Here is a 20,553-nt window from a genome sequence, read left to right as displayed (position 1 = left end):
CTTGCACATCTTTGGGAACAAAGGGGCATTTTTTAGCATGGCCAATCTACCCAACCTGCATCGCTTTGGACTGTGGGAGGAAACACATGCAGACATGGGGAGAATGCACAAACTCCACAGATAGTCACCGGAATTGAACCCGGGGCCCTGGCACTGAGGCAGCAGTGCTAAGATGCCTTGCCACCCTGTGTCATTTTTAAAATTAATTGCACTTGGTAATTAATTAAATGCAAATTCCAGCAGCTGCCATGAGGGATTTGAACCAGTGTCCTCATGAGTGTTCTCAAGAGTATTAGCCTGGGCCTCTGAATTACTAATCCAGTAATATTACTACTATGCCACCATCCCAAAGAATGAATGAATCCTGAATCTACGTAACGCTTCCTAACCACCACAATTGGGTGTTTACATTGCAAATAGTTGAATGCAGCAGTTAACCAGCACAGTGCAAGGCCACAGAAACAGATAGCCAGAGAATCTGCTGTTAGTGGTTCAGGATACACCACTGCTTCGCTTCAAGTAGTTCCATATCCACTGGAGCTGCTAGTCCAAATGACAACAACCAGAGAAAGGGAGAAAGAATTAATTTTGGGTGGAAGCAAAAGGGCAATGATGCAAGGCAGGATAGGATAATGTGCCAGGTAAGGAACCAGAATGTGTCTGGAAGTGGTGCAAATGAAGCAGCAGAATCAATAACCATGAATAAAATTGTTCTCAATCCAAAACAAAAATGCTGAGTTATTAACTACCACAGCAAATAATACTCTTGTATAAGCATATCTTCTTACTCTGGTTGTTTGTTCTCCTATCCATCAGGATTCAATGCTAATGGAATGCACACACAAAATTACATCTTGTTCTAGATAATTGAATGAACATCTGACAAACTCAGCACTAAATTGGTTGTAAATGCAGCATGCACTGGAAAACTGGATCTCAATACCTGCAGTTACACCATAAAAAGGCACTACACAATTGAGTCAGAATTGATCCATAACCAAATCAAATCAGGATTTGCAACAGATAATTAATTTCCCTCACTTGAACTAGCAACACAGCCAAACAGGGAAGTTAATTTAGTCAAACGATTTGCTTTCCTTTCCGTTCTAAAAGTTTAAAAATCTTTTCTTATTTTAAGCAAGGTCGAAGCTTCTTGCTGTCTTTAGAACATAGAACATAGAACAGTACAGCACAGAACAGGCCCTTCAGCCCTCGATGTTGTGCCGAGCAATGATCACCCCACTTAAACCCACGTAACCCGTATACCCGTAACCCAACAATCCCCCCATTAACCTTACACTACGGGCAATTTAGCATGGCCAATCCACCTAACCCGCACATCTTTGGACTGTGGGAGGAAACCGGAGCACCCGGAGGAAACCCACGCACACACGGGGAGGACGTGCAGACTCCAGACAGACAGTGACCCAGCCGGGAATCGAACCTGGGACCCTGGAGCTGTGAAGCATTGATGCTAACCACCATGCTACCGTGAGGCCCGAAAATCCTTTAATCTGCAGTCTTTAATCCATCAAATCTGTACAATGCAGAAGGAGGCCATTTGGCCTATTGAGTCTGCACCAACCCTTTGAAAGATCACCCTACCCGGCACCACTCCCCGGCCCTATCCCTGTAACTCCACCTAACCCATGTCTCAAGCCTTTTCAAAATGCCCGACAGGACCAGTGTACAAATGGGGTATTAATTTAAAAAAATAAACACCACAATCAACAGATCCCTCTTCCCAGTTTCAACTTCTAATAACTAATATTCCTACTCGAGACCAGTTTTCATACAGTCTGAAAGCACAAACGACTAGAAGACAAAATGTTTGCTGCATGTATCAAAAAATATCGAAGGGGGACACGAGGGGGAAAAAAAGTTCCCCACATGCTCAAGATAAATTGGAAAATGCAGATTTCACCCCCCTCAAACAACAATTTTGCATCTTACCTTGCAACATGCTCCTGTAGGCACTTTCAGAGATGGCGTAGATGTGTGGTGGCATCTCGTGTCGCTTTTTCCCCCTGTACATTTCAATAATTTGTTCCGCATAAATGGGGAGATTCTTGTATGGATTTATGACCACACAGAAGAGTCCAGAATAGGTCTAAAACAAGAGAAATAGACAGCATGAAAGAATGTGGGAGGGAGGGGGGGAAACAAATTATATTTTTACAGCGACAAGTCTGTTTGCAGCAAAGCCAGAGAATTCTACAGTCGGAATGTCAAACAAATATTTAAAAGGCTAGTTTTTTTTCTTAAAACTAAAAAGTGCTTCTTTTTTTTTAAAATCAATTACTGAGGAAGCCTTCCCCACATCAAAACATAGAACATGGGCTCGATGGGCCGAATGGCCTCCTTCTGCACTGTAAATTCTATGAAATCTATGAAACACACAGTGCAGGAGGCAGCCATTTGGCTCATGGAGTCTGCACTGACCCACATTAAGCCCTCACTTCCACCCTATCCCTGTAACCCAGTAATCCCTCCTTACCTTTTTTTTTGGACACTAAGGGTTATTTACCATGGCCAATCCACCTAACCTGCACGTCTTTGGACTGTGGGAGGAAACCGGAGCACCCGGAGGAAATCCACGCAGACACGGGGAGAACGTGCAGACTCCTCACAGGCAGTGACCCAGCGGGGAATCGAACCTGGGACCCTGGTGCTGTGAAGTCACAGCGCTATCCACTTGCGCTACCGTGCTGGTTAAACCCCTGTGTTTTAGAATCGTTTGTACCAAACTACTTTCAATTTCTGGAACCCAAATGTCTCAATAAAAATGGATAATTATACATAACTTGACAGTAACTACCAGGATTTGTTCATGATTGCAGGTCTTTGAATATCTGGTATATCCCTTAATTGGGAACTGCATAGGGATTTTGGATACAGATGGAATAAGGACATATGTCCTTGCAACTTTTATTAAACTTGTAGAGTAGTCCTGCCTGCTCTGCCTTTCCAAAAGCCAGCCATAACAAATTATTTGCTTATTCCAGCCCATCTCGAGCTTTGAATTTTGTGATCCTTCTGAGTCAGTGAACAAACTGGTTGTGCTAACTGCCATAGTAATGCACCTTATTCAACTTTGCCTTCCATTCAAAAAATAAATCCCCATCTGATTTGTAGGAAATGCAAGCTGATGCATCACAAGCCAACTTTATTGCCACTGAATTGTGAAACTCGATTGCTGGAAATGAGCAACTTTAAAGTGGCATTTTAAAATTTATACTTGCTCAGAATTACAAAGGCAGTTGCAGGAGATAGGGCAAGCCCTTAATTCATCTCCTTACTTGCGCCAAGTTTATGGTTCGTTTGCACTGGAGTGCTGACTTCACGCTGCATTGGAGTGCTAAAGTGCGGGTTTTCTGACAGAGAGAGTTCGACAAGGAGGGAACGAGGTGCTCCTTTCATTTCCTACTGTAGCCACCTGGGGTGGCCACTTCTCGATTCCAAAATGGATGCCCGCAAAGAATACAGGGAAAATTGGCCAGCCACAGGAAAAACAAGCAGGTGCAAGGTTCCCTGTGTATCAAGACTTGCAGAACCCAGACAGAACCGAAACCAATAGCCATGTACATACTAATGAGCAATCCCCAGGAACAATTAGAAACATTGAATCAATCGGGACCAAGACAGACTCCCCGGTGCCAGCGGGAGCTCGGACAAAGGCAGGCCAACAGACACATAGGGCCCGCCCAACGATCAGGGAACAACTCCAGTATTGGAGGAAATCGATAAAAAAGATTGGGACATGGTCCAATTGATTGGGACCAAGTCCGGGTCCGCCCAAAGGGCACGAAACCCCTGGGGACTATACAGTAGAGTCCCCAAGTTCAGTTCACCATCTTGGCAGCTCTCGAAGAACTGCCAAGAGAGTGAGGCAGCACGGTAGCATTGTGGATAGCACAATCGCTTCACAGCTCCAGGTTCGATTCCGGCTTGGGTCACTGTCTGTGCGGAGTCTGCACATCCTCCCAGTGTGTGCACGGGTTTCCTCCGGGTACTCTGGTTTCCTCCCACAGTCCAAAGATGTGCAGGTTAGGTGGATTGGCCATGCTAAATTGCCCTTAGTGTCCAAAATTGCCCTTAGTGTTGGGTGGGTTACTGGGTTACGGGGATAGGGTGGAGGTGTTGACCTTGGGAAGGATGCTCTTTCCAAGAGCCCGTGCAGACTCGATGGGCCAAATGGCCTACTTCTGCACTGTAAATTCTATGTATAACTGTTGACCGTTTCTCTCAGCGAGGAAAGACCTGCCTAGCAGCTGCACCAACCAAGTAGGTCTCCAGTCAACGCACACTACGAGATAGACGCTCCGAGCTACTATTCTGTACCAGCTTGAAGCCAGCAGATTCAGAACCGGACAAAGGCCATTGTTACTCTGACCTGGTGGGCCATTTGAAAGCTAAGTATAGGCTTTTAGTTGTAGTGATAGTCTAGTAAGTAGAGTTTTATGCATGAGTAGTGATTGACTGCATGTATAATAAATGTGTTTTGATTTGAAACTTACTAACTGGTGTATTGAGTTATTGATCAACACTTGGCTTTGAACCTCGTGGTGGTATCAGAAAAATACCTGGCGACTCTAGAGCAAAGGTTATTAAAACAGAGCAATTAAGTAAAAGCACACCTAGCAACACTACCTGCCCTCAAAAGAACACGAGGGGAGCCACAAGTGTACAAAGAGCGCAGATGACTGGTGTGCAAGTCCTCGTGGGTATTTTTCTGGTCTAGCATATATATCTTCTAAAGTTTTAAATTTAAAGGGCTTAGTCATGGCAAGAGCTCAAAGCTCCTCTTGTTCCATCTGGGAAACCAGGAACATTTCCAGTGCCTGGGACCAGCACGTGTGCAGGAGCACACCCAGCTGCAGCTCCTGGAAGCTCAGGTTTCAGAGCTGGAATGGTGGCTGAAGCATCCACGAGTCAGAGCCTGTGGATAGCACGTTTAGGGAGGTGGTCACACCACAGCTGTAGGGACTTTGAAGGATGGGAATGGGTGACCACCAGGCAGTCGGTTAAGGAGTTCACTGGGGTCCTGCTTGCAAATCTATATTCTATTTTGGAGGCAGATTCCTGGGGGGGGGGGGGGGGGGGGGGGGGGGGGGGGAGAGAGGGAAGAGAATCAAGATTTTTATCAGGGGCCAAGGTGAAATCTGTGGGGTGGAGCTAGAGGACATTGATAGGGTGTTGAACGAATACTTCATATCTGTCTTCACCCAAAAGAATGAGGTGGTATTTATGGAACTCAGGAAGAGAGACTGCGAGGTTCTTGAGCAATTGTCAGAGGGCGTAAGGGAGTGACAAGGCATTGGAAGTGTTGGCAGGTTTATCTCTAGGTCCGGATGAATTGTGTCCCGGGATAATGTGGCAGGAGAGGGAGGAGATTGCAGGGGTTCCTACACAAAGTTTTAGTGTCAGAGGGCTGGAGAACAGCTAATGTGGTCCCACTATTTAGGAAGTAGAGATAAGCTAGGGAACTACAGACTAGAGTCTCATGTTAGTAGCAGAGAAAATTCTGAAGGAGAGAATCCATCTCCAGTTAGAGAGGCAAGGTTTGATCAGGAATAGTCCACTTGGCTTTGTCAGAGGAGAGGGAGCTCATGCTTAATAAATTTGAGTTTTGAGCATGTGACCTGGTATGTAGATGAGGGTCATGCAGTTGATGTCATTTCCATGGATTTCAGCAAAGCCTTTGACAAGGTCCCACATAGGACATATAAAGGCAGCAAATGCACATGGGATACAGGGCAACTTGATATGGTGGATTCAAAATTGGCTTAGCTGTAGGAAATAGTGAGAAGGCTGCTTTAGTGACTGGAAGCTAGTGTCCAGTGGCGTACCCCAGGGATCTGTGCTGGGTCCCCTATTGTTTTGTCGTTTATATTTAATAACAGATGACTGGGGGGGGGGGGGGGGGGGGGGGGGAAATAGGATCAGTACGTTTGCAGATGACACAAAATTTGCCGTGTGATTAGCAGAGTACCTTGGGTTAAAACAGGATATAGATGGGATGGTCAAATGGGCAGAAAAGTGGCAGCTGGCATTTATCCCTGACAAGGTAGTATTCAATCAATGGTCTGGAATAAAGGGACCTTGGCAATAGATCTCTGAAGGCAGAAGTGCAGGTTAAAGGGCGGTGAAAAGGGCACATGGAACACTTGCTTTACCATTCGAGGCATAGATTACAAAAGCAGGAGGTCATGTTGGAGTTGTACATGTTGGGAGTTGTATAGAATTTTGATGAAGCCACAGCTGGAGTACTGTGCTCAATTTTGGTCGCCATATTATTGGAAGGATGTAATTTGCACTGAAGGGGATATAGAGGCGATTCACCAGGATGTTGCCTGGGATGGAACATTTAAGTTATGAAGGGAGGTTGGATAGGCTTGGGTTGTTTTTGCTGGAGCAGAGAAGACGGAGGGGCGACCTGATCAAGATGTACAAGATTATGAGGGGTATGGTCAGGCTGGGTAGGGAGCAGCTGTTCCCCTTAGTTGAAGGGTCAGCTTTGATGGGGAAACAACTTCAAAGTGAGGGGCAGGTGGTTTAGGGATGGATCGGAGGAAAATCGTTTTTACCCACAGGGTGGCTCAGTTTGGATTGCACTGCCTGGGAGGGGAGGCAGGTTGCCCCATACCCATTAAAAACTACCTGGATGAGCACTTGATAACATTCAAGGGCCAATTCGATGGGCCTCTTCTGCACTGGATTATTCTGTGATTCTGTGTGATCCCCAGACAAGGGACGTATCAGATCCAAGCTAACCAGACTGGCATGACACCCGATCTCAGCCTTAAGGCAGAGAAATAACCTTTTTCCCCTCCGTCTCAATGTACAATGCTTTTTCAATCTCTTTTAGGAATTACCACCACCACTCATGCTCCAAGCCTCATTACAAGGTTACTGTATACTTCATGCCATATTATGTCCACATTCTGCAGGTAGCCTTGGAAAGCTCAAAGTCTCCTTTTATAGTGAAACAGCCGAATTACAACATCTTGATTTAGGAATAATGGATTGAAATGTTAGCTTGTTTCCAGTTTTTATAGCAAGCTGGGGCGGTGCAGTTCAGAGTGAGAGGGTGGGGACAGTGCAGTTCAGAGTGTGTTGGGGGTGCAGTCCAAAGTGTGGTTGCGATGCTGTGCAGAGTAGAGTTGCGGAGGGGGTTACAGGTGAGGATATAGGTGCACATTGCACATGGGTGAAAACCGAAGCCCAGAAACCAGGAGGCTGATCACCAAAACGATGATTGGAAACAAAAAACCAGCATCTGACATTAAGCAGCCCGGGATGTGGGACAGCCCCATAAAATGCAAGACGTCTGGTCACTCTGGTCCACTGGATCATAAATATAACATCTACCCAGAGTTAACATCCGTACTAAATACACACAACTGTACATTACAGATTTCAACATTTGATTGGGGACTGCCTTTTCTTTTGCTGGGCAGTTGGTGAACAATGTTGCTGGAACTTGGTGGGGAAGGTCCATGTGCATCATCCATGGCTAAATAAGTTTACACTACAGCATCACCCAAAAATATTTTTCAGTGTATACCATGTACCTTAAACTAGAGGGGACTGGACATCCAGAGATTAATATTGGCAGTCAGGCAGGAAAATAAAACACCAAAAATACTAGTGGACATCTATGCTTGAGATTTGTGTATAAAGGTTTTTAATATGCTACTCACTCACTTATCAGAATGCAGCCAGTTTCTGGTTTGCAGCCAATTTGGATGCTCAGATTAAACGCCATCTCCAGAGACTTGAAATTTCAAGTCTATTGAGATTAATTACTCAAGTTAAACTAAACAATGATAATGCTGTTTATAAAAGAATTGCATAACTATCTTACGATCAAACCATTAACATAGCATAAAGGAGTTTATGTTAATGTAAGCACAGATGGCAGCACGGCATAAATATTCAATTGATCTTCCCTATATTAAACAGTTTAGGTAATTGTTGCCAGTACCTGACCACTGTTTTGCTATACCCAGTTATGGCCTTTATTTGGGTCAGTACATGTAGAGAATAAATGATTTAAAAGAGCCTGCAACCATTGAATCCATCTTTTCAGCAATGACTCATTCACCATCAATGACGCAGATGTGCAGAATGCACCAAGTGTGAAATCGAAAAACTTCCAAATCGTGAAAGAGTTTAGATTTAATGTATATTTTGTCACTTTACTGATCTCCATTCAAATCCAGAATTGAACCTACTGCGTTGGAAGGAAGTCCTTTGTATGTCAGGACAGGTTGCTCATGGGCAGCATGGTGGCGCAGTGGTTAGCACTGCTGCCTCAGGGCGCCGAGGACCCAGGTTCGATCCCAGCCACCGGTCACTGTCCATGTGGAGTTTGCATATTCTCCCCTTGTCTGATGGGTCTCACCCCCACAACCCAAAAAAGACATGCAGGGTAGGTAAATTGACCACGCTAAATTGCCCCTTAATTGGAAAAGAAAATTGGGTACTCCTAAATTTTAAAAAAAAAGGACAGATTGCTCATCAGGACACAGTTAGGTCTGAAAACTAAAGGAAACCTAAGACATCATCAGCCGTCGGTTATAACTCCGAAAATATACAATCAGCAAACAACAAAAATGAAAGGAATTCTGTTACAGTACTGCCACAGTGGAAGCCGAAAAAGGCATTCACAGGTCAGAACAAAAATCATCAGAGAAAGAGATTGAATATAGGGACCTTAAAACTAAACTCAGATATCAGGCTCCTACAACCAGAGGGGAGTCAGGTTTGGCAGATAATTTTTAATCTTATTCAATTTACATTTTGTTATCTAAAGCACAGACAGTCACAATCTTGCTGTTTACAAGGGACAATGTATAACCGGCTAATCAGCTGATCAGCAGGCTGCTTTTGTCTTTATTAACAGGAATTCAAAAACTAACTTAGCTCATTAATAATTCAGTTAAAAAAAGGAAACTTGCCAATCATTTCCACAAAGTGCGACTTGTAGAAGTTGCCTTCCCAGTTAAAACATACAAAAGCAGCTACCCAAGAATTAATTCACCTGCTACAAGGAGCACCACAATGAACAACTATTGGTTTTTAAAATGGGATAACTGGAGATCTTGGGCTTTAAGTGACGTTTGCCAATCAATTGCGTGATTAAAATTTTTATTTTTCACTGATAGAAGAAACATCTTTCGTCTTAACTTTGACACGCATCTTGCAACAGACTTTCAAAGGATTTGCATTTATGGAAGCACACATCACTGGCTGGGTCATCCATCCCTAATTGGGTGGTGGTGAGCTGCCATTTTAAACTGTTGCGATCCACAAGCTGTTGTTACATCCGTAGTGTTGTTAGGGAGAGTGCCCCAGGATTTTGGTCCAGCCACAGAAAAGGGACAGTGATATGGTTCTAAATCAGGATAGTTTATGTTCAGTGTGTGTGGTATTTGCATTTGCCTGCTGCCCTAATTCCTCTTGGGTGGTAGAGGTTGTGTGTCGAAGGAGCCTTTGAGAGTTACTATAGCGCCCGTTTTAGATGGTGCACCTATGGTGGAGATAGTGAATGCTCAAGATACCAAATCACATGGGTTGCTTTGTCCTGGATGGTGTCAAGCTTAAGTGTTGTTGGAGCTGCAGACATCAAGGCAAGTGGAAAGAATTCCATCTCACTCCTGACTTGGAGATGGTGGAGTCAGACAGTGGGTTACCCTCCAATTGAGATGGCAAGAGCCAGCATTGGGGTTTTGGTACAACCCATCAAATGCTGAATTTTGCAGGTGCAGAAACCTTCCTGTAGTCAAGGTTCTGTCATAACCACCAACTGGAAGCCAAGTGCGGGTGATCTTTTTTTTTCCCTTTTAAATACCATCTTCCAATTGCAGCTCTGTATATAGCTGCAGGTATGGTGGCTGACCTTAGAAGACCTCCCCTCAGGCCTAAACTCACAGCAAGAACCACAATTATTTTACATTAACTGCACAGTATGTTCTCATATTGCAGGGAAGTCACAAATCTGCAACAATCAACTACTGTTGAACCACTCCCATGGGAAACTGCTTAGAAATACTGGTGATAAGTAACTAGTTCTACAGACAGTATCACCAATCTGCATTCTCTTGTCAAGGGCCCCTCAACACCTGCAATTAAAAACAATTTTAAAGGAAGTACAAGAATCTTACAGTCAGGAAACAAGCCTTTTCAGTCCAGTAGGTAATCCAGTAAAGCTTCCTGACTGTAAGATTCTTTACTGGATTCATTAGTAACTTGTGTTTAATTATCTGAAGCAAGGAAGGCCACATTACTTCGACAAACACCCGACTGACAATCCCCATTCTTTCCTTCAAGTCCGATCAAACAAATCATTAACGTTTTGAATGAGATGCATAAGCTCACAGTACCTCCAAGATATCAGTTTCATATTTATCCCTCCAAGAGCAAGCGTGACTAACAATAGTTTTAGTTACAATTCTTTTTGGGTTTTGTAGAAAGCAACAACAGCACCATTAGCAATTCATCAGCAAGCCAGAGGCCAGGTGCAATTCCTGGCCTGCACCAAAGATTTCCCAGGAGGCTACTCAACGAGCAAGCTGACATCACCTGGCACAAATGGCTTGATATTTGGTGCCTTGCATCAATTGTTAAGAATCAGCAAGCTGTGAATGCCCATGGTACCACACCCATCCGGACAAACGTGAAAGATCCTTCTTGTGGCAAGTTATAAAAAAAAGCGAGGGGAGGAGTAAAGAGAAGGATAGAAAGAGGATTAGACAATAAAGAATATTCAGTAGCGAACAAGCTAGTGCTACCAGGTTGCTTCCCAAAGGAAATTTTGTTTAAGTTTAGTGACGTCCTGAAAAACATTTACATTTAGACATAGAACAGTACAGCACAGAACAGGCCCTTCGGCCCTCGATGTTGTGCCGAGCAATGATCACCCTACTTAACCCACGTAACCGGTATACCCGTAACCCAACAATCCCCCCATTAACCTTACACTACGGGCAATTTAGCATGGCCAATCCACCTAACCCGCACATCTTTGGACTGTGGGAGGAAACCGGAGCACCCGGAGGAAACCCACGCACACACGGGGAGGACGTGCAGACTCCACACAGACAGTGACCCAGCCGGGAATCGAACCTGGGACCCTGGAGCTGTGAAGCATTGATGCTAACCACCATGCTACCGTGAGGCCCCGTATTTATAGAGAAAGTAACAACAGAACTCTGTTTCTGGCCCTGTTAGAAACTTTAGACTAGGGAGTTAATGAAGGAACTCAAACAAGGATTATGATAATTATTTTGTTGTTATCCTGAGGAGGTCAGGTTAATTTACAGCTCTCCCATCAGTCACATGGTAATTTACATGGCAACAAGGGCACTAGATTTGACCTTAAAACCACTCAGCTGGAAGGTGGTGAAATGTCAGGCTTCCTATTCATAATACCTATTGTTCTTCAGCTGACAATGGTCTATGGCATGAATACAATTGGACATGCCGATCCCCCCCACTCCCAAATCAAACAGTTTACAGGAAAACATTTTGAACTAAATGCAGAGAAATTACCACTTGGGAAAGGTACAAGACTCCAGCAATAAGGGGAGAATGACTAGAAATAAATTTCCCAAACGGGTTCAAGTTTATCATTAATTTTCCGGTGTAATAATCCATTCATAAACTGAGTTTGCTGAACTGTCTTTTGCAGTGGTACCTCCTTGGCAAGTAAAATGCATTTCCACTCATCTAATCAAATCATTATCCAAATTACTTCGGCCAATCAAACTCCTAACCTTCCATAATCTGCGTCAGGTGAAAACAGTCAATTTTACGTGCCAAATTGTGGGAGACACCCTACAGCAAGATGAAGGAAAACTGAAATGTTGGAAGACTGTGATACACTAAGACTACGATTTATATGCATAAATCAGTTGCGATCCTTACACTAAATAGTGACAAGTGGTACTGAATGACTCAGCAAGTGTTTCCACTAGTTCAGCTGCTGTGTGCCGCCAGTTTAAATATGGCAAACGGCCAACCTTCGTTAGACCCAACAGTCCTTCATTCATAACTGACCCATGAATTAATTTTAAGGCAGAGTAACAAACGGCCTACAATTCCCAAATGCCAGAAAACTCAAACTTAAGCCATTAATTTGCTGTTATTGCTATCACATGATGTGCTTCAGAAACATTTAGGTGTTTGGGGGTGGGGGGAGGAAATAGAAAAGAGGAGAAGAATGGTGAAGTGAGGAGGAAAAAACCCAATAAGAGTCAGTCAGGGTTCCTGCACTATTATTGCCAAATGAATCATTGCTACTGTTCAGTTATTAATTTATTTTGATCTGTTTGATAGCAGAGAGATTTATAGTAATTTAAAAGCTTTTTTTATTGTTCCTTTGAAATGTAGAAATAAAAGTTAACCGCTTCCTAACTCGGAATCTTGCACAAGGATTTCCAACTAATATTTTATACCAGCTTGCTGTTAAAAAGGAATACACTTCAGAGGCAGAACAAAAACTTGTCAAACCAAAGTAAACAATTCCAAACATTTGCAAACCTGTTCCTCATCTAGAGCAAACAAGAATTAACTAGTTATTTATATTATACCTTTGACGATCAGAGTATGTTCACAAGCATATCACATTCATTGCATGACTTTTGAGGAGGCGCAGGCAATGTTATTTTCAGAAATTCACAAATGAGTCCTCTTCAAATTGATATGCCGTGCAATTCAAGCACAATCTTGGATGCCTAAGTTTATTAGAGTCATTTAAAAGTGATTGCTGTTTTCCTAAAAGATGTTAAAACACAAGGACCACGAGCTTCCACTCACTTGCACCATTTTCTTTGGCGCAAGTAGAGCAAAGGATTCCCAGTGCAGATTGCATTCGGCACATTTTTGGTTTCTGCAATCCATTGCACCCATTTGACATGAATAGAAGCAGGCTCCACCCACATGTCCCCAGCATGGATTAACCACCAGCGGGTGCTTTTTTCCACATTCATTAGTTCATAGGATTTCAGCATCAGTGACAGTGAAGGTGCAGAGATTCCTTCAATTAGTTTCCAATAATTGGGCTCATTTGCAAGCCTTCAATGAAGCTCCAAGAATTAAACTGGATATTTTGGGCATAGGGTCCCCAACAATTAAAAGCTTTGGATAAAAGCAAATTACTGCGGCTGCTGGAATCTGAAACGAAAGGGAAAATGCTGGAAAATCTCAGCAAGTCTGGCAGCATCTGTAGGGAGAGAAAAGAGCTAACGTTTCGAGTCCGATGACTTTTTGTCAAAGCTGAAACGTAGAAACAAAAGCTTTGACAAAGAGTCATCGGACTCGAAACGTTAGCTCTTTTCTCTCCTTACAGATGCTGCCAGACTTGCTGAGATTTTCCAGCATTTTCCGTTTCGTAATTAAAAGCTTTGAGTGTTTTCTTTAAAATTTACTAAAGTGACTGTTCCCCAATCACAAAGTAGAAACATATTTTTTTTTTTTAAAGTAATACCCAGTCATATAAAAATTGGTCACTCAACAGGCGATGGATTGACACCAATTTAAAACTACTTAAAATTAGTGTAGATCAATTTTTCAGCCAAACTTTGTGCTCGCTATCATGGTCAATATGTAAATGAGCAGGGGGGAAAATTCAAAATGGTCACAATTTGTGTCAGAAATCACTTATTACAGAACAAAAAAAGATTAAAATGTACCCCACATACCTCCAGACATGCAACTGAACCTCCTTTATTCATCACTGCATTTTGTCTCTATGCTCTCTCTACACTCAATGCTAGTGCTAGACCAGGGGTGGGCAAACTTTTCCGTGCAAGGGCCGCATTCAGAAATTCACAATTCACAAAGGGCCGCATAGTATATTAAGTAAAATAATTACTTCACCCGGTTATGATTCTGGGCGCCTCATATAGAACATAGAACAGTACAGCACAGAACAGGCCCTTCGGCCCTCGACTTTGTGCCAAGCAATGATCACCCTACTCAAGTCAACGTATCCACCCTATACCAGTAAGTAACCCAACAGCCCCCCCCCACCCATTAACCTTTAAAAAAAAAAATTAAAAAAAAAAAAAAATTTAAAAAAAAAAACATTTTTTTTTTAATGACTTGGTGGGCCGCAGAAATACCTTTGGCGGGCCGCATGCGGCCCGCGGGCCGTAGTTTGCCCACCCCTGTGCTAGACAGTGGAACCGGATTGCTACTTTTCTCAGCTAGTGTCATGAACTTCCAGGTCTCGGTCCTAAACATGCTTATTCTAGCATAAGAATACTAAGACTACTATACACCCACGTGACGTCACTTATTCTCCCATCTCCAAACTTTTTGCTCAAACAAGACTGGCAATTTTGGTTCACAGTGACAAATGTTTAAGTCACCAAAATTCAGGTGAAACCCTACACCCAAGGGGAACTTTATCCCATTAACCTGAACTAAACTCAAATCCATATATCAGCAGCAGAAAGACAATTCCTAATACACCTTTGTACTGCAACGCTTTAACAGATCTAGTAATTGCTAGATGAATCACAACTTCACTAGCAGTGATCGGACGGGTAACTGACAAGAATGCAAATTAGAGAACCAATAAATGCGTGTTGCCAAATCGAAAGCCTTAAATAAAGGCCAGAAATGCACAATTCAGCTCATCTATCAAGTTAAATATAACTTGATCGCCTACAGATACTGTCAGGTCTGCCTGAGTTTATCCAGTCTTTGTTTTTATTTACTTTAATATAATTGACAGCTTGAAAAAGGCAGCAGGCCTGGCAGCATCTGAATTTTTTTTAAATTTAATGTACCCATTTCTTTTTTCCCCCCAATTAAGGGGCAATTTAACGTGGCCAATTCACCTTCCCTGCATATCTTTTTGGGGGAGAATGTGCAAACTCCACACATACAGCGACCCGGACACAGGGATAGAACCCTGGTTCTCGATGCCATGAGGCAGCAGTACTAACCACTGCATCACCACGCTGCCCCGGTAGCATCGGAGTTTCTCATCGAGTTTGTAGGATTCAGACCAGAAACGTTAACGGTGTTTTCTCTCTTCACAGATGCTGCCGGGCCTGCTGAGTTTGTTTTTGTTTCAGGTTTCCAGCATCCACAGTATTTTGCTTTAATTTAATAATTGACAGCATGTGCACAAAGATAAATTACACACACAGATTTTTTTTTATTTTTTTTTTTATAAAGTATACCCATACTTTCTGATGAATTGTAAATAATTTTAATGATAATTTTACAATATAAACTTAATGAATTGATTCCTCCCAATCATACAGGCATGATGCATCAAATATACACTACTCGAGGGCAGCACGGTAGCATAAGTGGATAGCACTGTGGCTTCACAGCGCCAGGGTCCCAGGTTCAATTCCCCGCTGGGTCACTGTCTGTGCAGAGTCTGCACGTTCTCCCCCTGTCTGCGTGGGTTTCCTCCGGGTGCTCCGGTATCCTCCCACAGTCCAAAGACGTGCAGGTTAGGTGGATTGGCCATGATAAATTGCCATTAAGTGTCCAAAAAGATTAGGAGGGATTATTGGGTTATGGGGATAGGGTGGAAGTGAGGGCTTAAGTAGGTCAGTGCAGACTCGATGGGCCGAATGGCCTTCTTCTGCACTCTATGTTCTATGAGGGGGGATGCCAAGTGGTTGACATTGGACTTTTGAGGGGGGTGGGAAACTGGCTTCTCTTAATTTGAAGATTGCACATCTGCCTCCCACAACTTCCCTCAGAAAAGGAACAGGAGGATCACAAGTCTTAGTCTATGGAGCACCAAACAGCTTTTAAAACTTAATTTGTGCAAATATGTTAAGTATTTGAAACTTACATAAATCAAACCAGAGTAGTATCTGTCCTTCAAATTGTGTAAGACCGAAGCCTCATTCAAGCACGTTAACTCAGCCATGTCTTCCACCTTTGAGAACTTGGGGGGATTCATCTTTTGAATGTCATCCTTGTTGACTAGAGCCTTCTTGCCGTTCTCCATCAGCTCCACCACAACCTCGTCACCTCGCTCCTCTCGGATGCTGGCAGCCTCAAAGCCATGGCGATCCGATGGCACCCAAACCAGTTTCTTAGCTGTCCAGTCAGCTTGAGTAGCAGGGTTGTAAACCAGAGCCCTGTCCACAAAGAGATATCTCTCCGGATCTTCTTGGCCACTCCGCTGAGCCATAAGTATAAGTACACAACTTTATCTGCAGTAAATAGAAAACACATGAAAGTTAGCTTCCATAAATCCCACAGCAATATTCTTTTGTAATAGTCAAGGTTTTTTTTTTGGGGGGGGGGGGAAAGAGAGAGAGAATAAACACAGACAAGGACCATAAATGCCTTGATTTCATGGTGGAATTTGGGAGAATAAGTTCATTTGAAACATCTGCATACTATTTTCTTCTGGATTAAAATGAAAGAAAAATGGGAGAGAAAAAATGTTAACTTTGGACACAAAACTATCAAGCTCAAGAATATTGCAAATTAAGAAAACATTTTTCTGACAATGTAGATAACAGCCCACTCTATAATGCATTTGGGCTGCTAAATGCATACTTTGCATTAGGATTTTCAAGTGGAAAGGTTGTATGAACAGAAAATGGAAAAAGCCAAAATATTTTCCGACTTCGAAACAATGGAGTGAAGTACCCAGTGATTATTGAACCTGGAATTTTTATTTTTAAAAAGAAGGAATGAGGAACTGGTCTAGATAAAACAAAAACACTGCCAGTCAGTCCCTTTGAATTATGATTTAGTCATTCTGGATTAAAATTAGAAGGACCAGGGATACTGTTTTGGAAATCTCAAATTAATGATATGTCACATGCTGTTTTTAATTTAAATCCAAAGAATGCATCACTCAACTTAAAATTACAGTTATAAACCATACTCCACTATGAGTCCACTATTTAGGACGAGAGCAGCCAACAGATTAAGTTAATGGCAAATACTTTCAGGTGACTAATACCATGTCATAGGACAGCTTTCTTTCCTTTCCTCCCCCCCCCCCCCCCCCCCCACACCAAAACTGGGAAATTGATTAAATAGATGAATAATTTAGATGACTACTCATGTATTAATTCAACACACAGAAATTGATATGCAACATATGCGACACAAAAAGACAATTAGGTCAGATCAATAATGGCAGACACGAGTCACAATGTGATCACGGCCTCCCATTTCTGCTATTTAGGCAAGTGAACAGAATTGTCACAAGAATTGCTCACTGCTCCAGGCCTCCAACATGCTTTGTAGGTACTTTGAACTGGTACTAAAAATATAGCAGGATACAAATTGGTGTTGCGTTGATTTTTCCTTTAGAATATCAGTTTTGTGCCACTTTATTGCCTAAAACAAAGTAGTGGCCCCGTCACCATCCAACTCCACCACCATCTCCTTCAGACTGGGTACCACCAATGGACAAATGGCCAGCTTCCCAGAATTCCACCGGTGTCATGCAAGATTGTTCGACCTCAAGCCACTCTCTACTTTCCCATCACACTGTTTCAATGGTTTTCCTCCTCTTAATAGACTAACGTGAATCTGAAATCTAATTTGAAGCATGCACCTCTAGATTTCATGATAGCTTCACATCAATAACCTGATTAATATCCATTTACAAAATGCATATCAAGGTGAAATGGAGCTATAATAAACGCTCACTAAAACTGGTCTCGCTGTCGAGGAATTTCAGCCGCAATTTATTTCGAGGCAAATCTTGGAGCCCCGAAATAAAAACAGTGCTGGAAAAACTCACAGGTCTAGCAGCATCTGTGGAGGGAGAAACAGTTAACAATTGGAGTCCACTAAAACTCTTCTTCAGAACTGGAATTTATTGAACCGATTTCTGTTTTACCCTGGGGTACGCTTCACCTGCAGCATCCCATGTGAATTTCTCACTTGGCCAAGAGTACCTTTATATCAAAGATCCTCAATTATACTGCATGGTTAACAATATCAAACTTGTATTAAAGATTAAACATATGGGCCAATAATCAAAACAATTAGGAACCCATGAGCTTTTCACCCGGTGCTCCAAAATGGTGTACAGCAGAATGAATATGCCAATAATTAATAAATATTTTCTACATTGCTTTTGAAGGCAACTGAGGAACCATTTGTAAAATACAGTTACGGCACTTTAATCCTTTTTAAATGTTGAGGTGATTACACTCTTGTTTAGCACAGGGCTAAATCGCTGGCTTTGAAAGCAGACCAAGGCAGGCCAGCAGCACGGTTCAATTCCCGTACCAGCTTTCCCAAACAGGCGCCGGAATGTGGCGACTGGGGGCTTTTCACAGTAACTTCATTGAAGCCTACTTGTGACAATAAGCAATTTTAATTTCATGTATCTGATTTTTATTCAAGGGTACGTTGTAGGTTAGATTTAGAAAGTTATTCATGCCTTGATTTTCCTATCTCCCAAGTGCATAATGCAAGAAAGAATAACCAGTCTTCCCTTTTAAAATCATTAACATTTTTTATTATACCAGCAAAAAGGCAGAGCACTGCTCAAACCCACATTTGCATTCAAGTTACAGTGCATTCACACTTCCACGTTTAGCATCCTAATGCAGAAAACGCTTCTGAAATGAGTCTGTTAATGCACCATCAGAAAATTCTTAGCTCATGTTCCCCAACCTACATCATTTTGTAATCGCTAATAGATTCTTTAACCCCTTTGTCAAGAAATAAAAATTGAAAACCTGGGTTAGTCACTGATGCCGCCTCAATGCTCCACACTGCTCTTTTTCAATATTTATTAAACTTAGGGTTTTATACCAAAAAATACAGAAAGCATAAAAATTACAAGCACTAAACCAAATAACAACAATACTCAAGTAAAACAGCCTCCCCGCCCCCCCCCCCTAACAGCGACCAATTCCTTAAAATACAGTATGAACGGTTGCTATCTACAGTAGAACACTTCAATTGACCCCTTCACTGTATATTTGACTTAGAGATGCAAAAACTCCATTAAGTCACCTAGACACGCTGAGGCACTAGGTGGCGTCACTAGTCTCCAACTCAGGAGGATTTGCCTCCCAACAACAACCAGCGAGGAGAATGCCAGAAATCTGCCCCCACACCCATCCACAGCTCCGGCAGGTCTGATACCCAAACATAGCCACTATGGCCCCAATTGTTTTTTAAAATCCAGAAATCCACAAGCTTGGGACAGGACCAGAGCATGCGTGTGTAGCGTGCAGCACTCGCACCATCTTCAACCCTACCCTAAGAAAAGACTCATTCTGGACTTGGGAGGTGTGACCTAAACACTACCTCAAGTTGGATCAGGCTCAGCCTCGCACAGAATGACGTGGCGTTCACCCAGATGGTGGAGTCAACCTCCTCCCATTTGGCCTTCACCCCTTGCACAGAGACCAGATCCTCCCCCAAAATACACCCATTTATGATGGATACAGTATCTACCTCTGACACAGAGCAGGAAAGAATCTCCAGTAAAGGTTGATGGCAGTGCCACCAGATAAGTCGGGAACATCCAAACAAAATTTCATACCAGAGGTAGCTAAATGTGTCGGAGCTCAAGAGCCCAACGTTCCCGTTCAGCTCCTCCAGGCAGACAAACCACCCTTCCAGGAATAATTCACTCATTCTCCCCCCCCCCCCCCAAATGTGCCATCCAACTTTGCCGGTTCGAACAAGTGGTGCATACAAATGCACCTTGACGCTGACCCCCAGCTTGAAATGCTGCCAGAATTGTCTCCGTGCTTTTAAAGTGGAGACAACCACTGCATTTAAAGAGTACCTTGCCAGAGCAAAAAGCAGAGACTCCATCACAAGCGTCCCCCAAACTGCACGACCTAGGCTCTATCCACACCTAGGTAGGCCCCAGGTCTCCACAGCACCACAACACCTTCTCCGCATTGGTAGCCCAGTAGTAAAACATCAAATTTGGCAGCCTAAGCACCCCCCCCCCCCCCCCCCCCCCCGCTCCCAATTGTCTACCCCTTACCAGGACCTCCCCCTCAGAATCCTGAAGGTTTTCCCTGCCCATACTAAACCCGATACAAGCATTCAATCCCCGGACTTGGGAAGGAATACCGGAAGACACGGAGATAAAAACAAGATGTTCATCTTGATGGATTGAACCTGGCCCGCCAAGGACAATGGAAGGCGTTTGAAGGTCCACCTTGTTCCCACGCGTTAGGCCGGTATAATTCAATTTACAGAGCCACGCTCAATCCTGAGCCAGCTAAACTCTCAAAGACCGAGAGCTAGTGCACTCCAGGTGAAAGGCAGCAACCCTCACCCAAACTGGCTCCCCTCCCAAAAGTGTTGGCCAAAATAATACTCATCCCTAAATTTAACTTGTATCCCGTGATGAACAAGTCAAGGCTCTTCAATATACGCATTGTGTCTCCCATAACTGCCCCCAGGTCCCTCACGCATAGCAGATGGTCAAGGACACAGTGTTCAATCACTAACAATTCCTCTCCACTTATTAGGAGGGCCTCAGGGCAATAGCCAATGGCACAAACACCAGCACAAACAAGAGGGGAACATAGGGGGATGAGGCAGGGGTGTCCTGTG

At 43.2% G+C, this 20,553-nt stretch overlaps 1 protein-coding gene across 9 annotated transcripts in view; it reads right to left on the bottom strand.

Annotated features, from left to right (window-relative positions):
- The window catches only part of LOC119953638 (myosin-10), a 178,866-nt gene that overhangs the window by 147,786 nt on the left and 10,527 nt on the right, over positions 1–20,553 (bottom strand). For all 9 annotated transcript variants that reach the window (XM_038778104.1, XM_038778106.1, XM_038778108.1 and 6 more), the window contains exons 2-3: positions 15,833–16,199; positions 1,954–2,110 (exon numbers count right to left, since the gene is read on the bottom strand). In XM_038778104.1, coding sequence (XP_038634032.1) covers positions 1,954–2,110; positions 15,833–16,177 — 502 coding nt within the window. In that variant the 5' untranslated portion in view covers positions 16,178–16,199. The remainder of the gene's footprint in view (positions 1–1,953; positions 2,111–15,832; positions 16,200–20,553) is intronic.

The sequence above is a fragment of the Scyliorhinus canicula genome, chromosome 18 (assembly GCF_902713615.1).
Source record: "Scyliorhinus canicula chromosome 18, sScyCan1.1, whole genome shotgun sequence".
In the NCBI taxonomy this organism is placed as follows: Eukaryota; Metazoa; Chordata; class Chondrichthyes; order Carcharhiniformes; family Scyliorhinidae; genus Scyliorhinus; species Scyliorhinus canicula.
The sequence above is the reverse complement of the archived record's forward strand: the minus strand, read 5'-3'. Positions and strand labels throughout refer to the sequence as shown.